Source organism: Dipodomys merriami, unplaced genomic scaffold (assembly GCF_024711535.1).
Source record: "Dipodomys merriami isolate MVZ:Mamm:240054 unplaced genomic scaffold, mDipMer1.0.p SCAF_823, whole genome shotgun sequence".
NCBI classification, from domain to species: Eukaryota; Metazoa; Chordata; class Mammalia; order Rodentia; family Heteromyidae; genus Dipodomys; species Dipodomys merriami.
Window position 1 is genome coordinate 123,309 of NW_027206428.1, and position 6,445 is coordinate 129,753.

The 6,445-nt window shown below is 62.0% G+C and overlaps 1 protein-coding gene across 1 annotated transcript; it reads left to right on the top strand.

Annotated features, from left to right (window-relative positions):
• Nucleotides 1-252: 252 nt before the first annotated feature.
• Nucleotides 253-4,917, top strand: Mesd (mesoderm development LRP chaperone). The gene is made up of 3 exons (XM_070011503.1): nucleotides 253-469; nucleotides 3,354-3,586; nucleotides 4,092-4,917. Exons 1-3 carry the CDS (start codon nucleotides 269-271, stop codon nucleotides 4,345-4,347), a joined length of 690 nt encoding a protein of 229 aa, XP_069867604.1. The 5' UTR covers nucleotides 253-268; the 3' UTR covers nucleotides 4,348-4,917.
• Nucleotides 4,918-6,445: the final 1,528 nt, after the last annotated feature.

The window sequence follows — 6,445 nt, forward strand, 5'->3', positions numbered from 1 at the left end:
TCGGCCAGTGCCGGGAAACGAGCGCGCGCGGGGCGCGAGCCCGCAAGCCGGGGGCGGGGCTTCTGGGGCGGGGCCCGGGGCTGGGGGCGGGGCCACGCCGCGGACGTAGGCGGGGGAGCTGGCGAGGGGGGCGGGGCCGGGGCGTGAGCGAGGGTTGGGAGGCGGAGTCGCGCGGCGTACGTGCGCAGGGCGGGGCCTGGAGGCCGGGGCGGGGCCGGGGCGTCGCGCAGGCGCACTGTCGGCGGCGGCGCCGGGCAGCGCGGCGAAGATGGCGGCCTCCGGCTGGGCTCGCGCGGCTGTGCTCCTGCTTTGTGCTTCTGAGCTCTGGCTGCTGCCGCCCCGCGGGGCCTGCGCGGCCGACAGTGCGGCCGGGACGCCCGGCGAGGCCACGCCACCGCCGCGGAGGAAGAAGAAGGACATCCGCGACTACAACGACGCCGACATGGCGCGTCTTCTGGAACAGTGGGAGGTCCGCGCGCGCCCGCCCGCACCCGCCCGACGCGGCCCCCGGCCCGGTGTGGGCCCGACCCGACCCCCGGCCCTGTGTGAGCCCGACCCGACCCCCGGCCCCCGGCCCGGTGTGGGCCCGACCCGACCCCCGGCCCCCGGCCCGGTGTGAGCCCGACCCGACCCCCGGCCCCCGGCCCGGTGTGGGCCCGACCCGACCCCCGGCCCCCGGCCCGGTGTGGGCCCGACCCGGCCCCCGGCCCGGTGTGGGCCCGACGCGGCCCCCGGCCCTGTGTGAGCCCGACCCGATCCCCGGCCCGGTGTGAGCCCGACCCGACCCCCGGCCCGGTGTGAGCCCGACCCGACCCCCGGCCCGGTGTGAGCCCGACCCGGCCCCCGGCCCGGTGTGGGCCCGACGCGGCCTCCGGCCCGGTGTGGGCCCGACGCGGCCTCCGGCCCGGTGTGGGCCCGACGCGGCCTCCGGCCCGGTGTGGGCCCGACCCGGCCCCCGGCCCGGTGTGGGCCCGACGCGGCCTCCGGCCCGGTGTGGGCCCGACCCGACCCCGGCCGGAGCCCGCGGCGCTTCCCCGGCCCGGAGCGGGCGCCCGGGTCCCCGTCCCCTCCCCGCCGCGGAGGCCGCGCCCGCCCGGGCGCCGTAACCTCGGGGTGGGAGGTAGCAGGGAGCCGCTCCGCGCCCTGGACCTCCGGCCCGATACCGCTGGGCGTGGGTGCGCGTGAGCCCGGGCACGCGTGTGCGGTCGCGGGGCACGCGTGTGAGCCGGGGCACGCGTGTGAGGCCTCGGGGCACGCGTGTGAGCCCAGGCACGCGTGTGAGGTCGCGGGGCACGCGTGTGAGCCGGGGCACGCGTGTGAGGTCGCGGGGCACGCGTGTGAGGTGAGCCGGGGCACGCGTGTGCGGTCGCGGGGCACGCGTGTGAGCCGGGGCACGCGTGTGAGGTCGCGGGGCACGCGTGTGAGGTGAGCCGGGGCACGCGTGTGCGGTCGCGGGGCACGCGTGTGAGCCGGGGCACGCGTGTGAGGCCTCGGGGCACGCGTGTGAGCCCAGGCACGCGTGTGAGGTCGCGGGGCACGCGTGTGCGGTCGCGGGGCACGCGTGTGAGGTCGCGGGGCACGCGTGTGAGGTGAGCCGGGGCACGCGTGTGCGGTCGCGGGGCACGCGTGTGAGGTCGCGGGGCACGCGTGTGAGGCCTCGGGGCACGCGTGTGAGGCCTCGGGGCACGCGTGTGAGGTCACGGGGCATGCGTGTGAGCCAGGACAGGCGTGTGAGCCGGGGCACGTGTGTGAGGTCGCGGGGCACGCGTGTGAGCCGGGGCATGTGTGTGAGGTCGCGGGGCACGCGTGTGAGGTCGCGGGGCACGCGTGTGAGGTCGCGGGGCACGCGTGTGAGGCCTCGGGGCATGCGTGTGAACCAGGACAGGCATGTGAGCCGGGGCACGTGTGTGAGGTCGCGGGGCACGCGTGTGAGCCGGGGCACGCGTGTGAGGTCGCGGGGCACGCGTGTGCGGTCGCGGGGCACGCGCGCCGTGCACTCCTCTCTGGAAGCACGGCCCTGTCGCATTCGCACAGCGGCAGAAACCCCCCCGGTTCTTCTCGGTGTTGTTTTACTGGATGACCCAGACCCAGCACCGACGGTGGTGTCCTCTTCGTGGGGAGAGGGTAAAGACCCAGGCACGAGTTTTAAATAGTTACCCAGTAGGTTTGACCAGGAGAAAGCAGGCTAGTATTTCCATGTTTATCTGATGGAGACTTGGGGTACGCTTAGGTGTATGCCTGACACCACTAAAGAAGAGGAGACGCTCCTGCTCTCTCTCCCTTGCAGTCTCCCCGTCTCTTTTGGACCCTAGCAGATAAAGCCTTTCCATTTTATAATGAGACCGTCATCTCAGGAGAAGTCAGCCCTGCCTGGAGATACACAGGGCCCCCGCCCCCCAGGAAGAGGGGCCTGCAGAGATGAGCAAGGGATCCCCTAGAAACTGCTGGTAACATCACCTGAACGCAGTTAGAATGACCAAACGCTTAAGAAGGTGCGGTGAGAGTCTTAGAGGAAGAAAGGGCATTTGGAAAGGTCAAGGAAACTGAGGAACGAAGCATTTGAGGCCGGGTAAGAAGGCGTGGGGGAAGGGCATTTTTAACAGCAGCCTGAAGCAAAGCAGAATAGCACACAGAGTAGCAGTCTAGTGTCAAGTTGGACTGGTCAGAAACTACTATCTGTGACTTAGTTTCTGCTGCTTGAAAGTAGCTGCAGGGAAGCAGGGGAAGCTGGAAGAGTACAACTCCTCAGTCAGCAGCTGTGCTAAGGGTAGCCACAGCAGAATGTTTGTTTCATCACCCATCATCCTTTTTTTTTGGCTAGTCTTGTGCCTTGAACTCAGGGTCTGGGGGCTGCCCCTGAGATTTTGCTCAAGGCAAAAGTGGAGCCACAGCTCCACTTTCGGCTTTTTCTGAGTGGTTTGCTTTAGTGAGACAGGGTCTCACTGAGTCGTTCAAGATGGTCCAGAAGCTTTGATCATGTTATTATAGTCCTGTGCTGCTATGCCTGGTTGTTACTCAGTATTTTTGAGGTTTGTTGTGTGTGTATGTCAGTATCTGCTCATCACTGAGCAGCATTCTCATACTAGAGTATGGCCGTGTTTGTAACTTCTCGTGTTGGGGATGTTCTTGCAGCAGTGAACACAGGAGAAGGCAGTACGTAGGGCTCTGAGTGTTGGCATGGGCATGCGTAGCACTGCCTCACACTGAGGCTTTGCGGTGACTGGGGTGTGGAGGGAAACCCCAGGGTTCCTTTTCCTTTGCAGTTTAGGTCATTTCCCTGCCCCTGCATCCGTGTAGATGTATTTGCCTGCATCTTTCTGATGAAAGATTTGATGCTTTCCTCATCCTGACAGAAAGATGACGACATAGAAGAAGGAGATCTTCCAGAGCATAAGAGACCCTCGGCCCCTGTGGACTTCTCACAGATAGACCCTGGCAAGCCTGAAAGCATACTGAAAATGACAAAGAAGGGGAAGACCCTCATGATGTTTGTTACTGTGTCTGGGAGCCCCACGGAGAAGGAGACGGAGGAGATCACCAGCCTGTGGCAGGGCAGCCTGTTCAACGCCAATTACGACGTCCAGAGGTAAAGTATCTGCAACTGAAGGAAGTTGCAGTCTATGCTGAGACCCAGGCACCCTAGGGCTGGGGTTACAGGCTTCACCCCCACACCTGGCCATGAATGGTTTTCCACATGGGCTGGTTTCTCCATAGGCTGTGGTTGATGTAGGCTGCAGGCGCATGTTCCCCTGGCCCTGTCCATCCCGCTCCCCCATCCTGTGGGGGGGTGTCCCTGCCCGGCTCACCTGTGCTCCCCACCCCTTGTGTGGCACCTGAGGGTTTTCTGGTGCTGGGAACAGCCCTGTCTGCCCGCTGTGCCCAGAGAAACGCCAGCATATTCTTGCTTTGTGATCCAAGCAAGGCGTCAGATAATAGTGAAGGTCAGCAACTGTTAGGCCCTGGAAAACCTAGTTTTTGATTTGTGTTCATGCACAGTTTGGAACGAGCTGCTCTTGGTTCAGAGCTGCTGAATGGCTCTGACCTGCTCCTCACTGGCTGTGCTAATCAGCCGGGCACCTCTCTCTGTCCAGGTTCATCGTGGGGGCCGACCGGGCCATCTTCATGCTTCGTGACGGGGGCTATGCCTGGGAGATCAAGGACTTCCTGGTCAGTCAGGACAGGTGTGCCGATGTCACCCTGGAGGGGCAGGTGTACCCTGGCAAGGGAGGCGGAAGCAAGGAGAAGAACAAAACGAAGCAAGAGAAAGGCACAAAGAAGAAGGATGACCCGAAGCCCAGGGTTTCCAAGGAAGACAACCGCGCTGGAAAGAGGCGAGAAGACCTGTAGCAGGCCGAGGCTCCTGAGGGAGCAGCAGGAAGCTGCCTACCACTGACGTTGTGTCCCCGAGCAAGGGTCTGTCTGCCACCTGCCAGCTCCTGGCAGCATCCGCATTGCTGTTAAGTGCTTCCAGCACGAGGCAGAGGTTTTCTCACTAATGTTAGACATTGAGGATCTTGTCAGATCAAGATCAAGATCATTCACCTCATTCAGAAGGTTGACGTTGCTCTTTCCACAGAGTGGTGAGCCGTTGATACCCTTCTTCACTGCCTGCTCCAGTGGCCTGCCATGTCTGTGCTTCTGATTTTCCGTGGACCAGACAGACCTCAGGGCCTCATGGCTTGTGGGAGTGCTGCAGTGAAGATACGGTACAGCCAGCACTGGCACAGAAGTGTGTGCCTAGGGGAGGCCAAGCTGTGTGACTCCTTGCCGAAGAAAGCGGTGCTGGTGTTGAGGGTGGGCTTCTCCCATCACCTGACAGCCGTGAGGTGTGCGGAGGGGCCAGCAGACTTAGGACCTCATTCACAGTGTTTCCAAGCGTCTTTCTCTGATAAAGTGCCTCACTTGTGTCTTTCGTGATACTGGCGTGTGCTGCTGTTCGTGGGTTGGAGCCTTTTCTGAATAAGACCCTTTTTCTACAGATGTCATCTTTAAGAGCTTAGATTCTCTGAAAGCCTTCAGCTGTGATTGTAGACAACAGAAACAGCATTGGCCCAGGGTTAGGAATGGCACAAAGTGAACGTCTCCAGTCACGTTCTAGCGCAGTGACTGATACTAGTTCCTTTAAAAAAAAAGCCCATAAGGGCTGGGAAGGTGGCTCAGTGGTAGAGCTCTTGCCTTACATGCCCGAGGCCCTGGGTTCGATTCCTCAGCACCACATAAGCAAAAGAAAAAAGCCGGAAGTGGCGCTGTGGCTCAAGTGGTAGAGCGCTAGCCTTGAGCTGAAGAGCTGAGGGACAGCACCCAGGCCCAGAGTTCAGGCCCCATGACCGGACTCCCCCCACCCAAAAAAAAAAAAGCCCATAAGAACACATTTGTCCTGGCCTGTCAGCACCTGCTTCCCCACGGGTCAGATGCTAGGAAGTAAAACACCTGCTCTCAGTCTGAGAGATTGGCTCTAAGGGCTGCTAGGCATGGGCAGCCCTGCCACGCTCTTGGGTGTCGACAGCCCCAGATCTTCAGGATGGAAGTGTGTCCTGCAGGTCTGGTGTTGCTTCCTCCTCTTTGGTGTGGGAATGCTGACTGCCGTAAGGTATGTTGGAAGAATGTTACTTCAGCGGCTTGTGGTCAAGAGGGCCTTGCGCACTGTTGGAACTGTTAGACTTGGGAGCGCCTGGTGATGGACTTAAGAGTTTTGGTTTATAAGGTGGCCAGGAGCCTCGGGCCAAGGCAGGTGCTGTGGTGCTGTGGTTTTGAGGTGTCCCCTCAGGCTCCTGTGTTCAGCTCTGGGTCTCCAGCTGGCCCAGGGTGGGGGAGAGCCTTGGAAGTTTCTGTCTGGTCTGCAGTCCCTTCTTCCCTGCTTCCTTTCTGCCAGGAGGCCTCTGATGCCATCCCATGAGGGACCCACCCCGTGGAGCTGAGCAAAGTGGCGCTCCTGTGTGTGGTAAGGACAGGAACACAAGGTCAGCCCTTCATCCTCTTCCCCCAGGTCGTGCCTTAGATAGAGCCAGAATACCTCCACGGTCTTAGTTACCCCTGACTACACATTCAGGGCTCAGCTATGACAGGCCCTGGTTTTCTCTGGCCGTCTCCTTGCCCTGAGCAGGAGCTGTGGTGACTGTTGGCCACATGGCCCAGTGGGAGCTGAGGCAGACACGGTGCTGATTCAGCAGCAGATACTCTGGGCTGGAGGTTTGCACACACAAACCGTGGTCCCGGCAGCTGACCCCCACCCTGGGCCTGCGGTGCAGGGTGTGCAGGGGACAGTCAGTGACCACAGCCCGTCAGCTGGAGGTGGTGGGGCATGCCCTCAGTCCCAGCCCTTGGGAGGCCGAGGCAGGAGGGTTTGAGGCTTAGGACCATGGCAAGGCCTGTTCCACAGAAGGCCTCTGTTGGGGAGAGTAGAATCCCGCACAAAGCTTGGGGAAAGGGCTTATTTAGCCCCCTT

Coding starts and splice junctions, on each gene's coding strand:
- Mesd (XM_070011503.1), top strand. CDS start 269: ATGGCGGCCTCCGGCTGGGCTCGCGCGGCTGTGCTCCTGCTTTGTGCT. Junction 470..3,353: donor GTCTTCTGGAACAGTGGGAG/GTCCGCGCGCGC, acceptor TCATCCTGACAG/AAAGATGACGACATAGAAGA. Junction 3,587..4,091: donor GCCAATTACGACGTCCAGAG/GTAAAGTATCTG, acceptor CTCTCTGTCCAG/GTTCATCGTGGGGGCCGACC.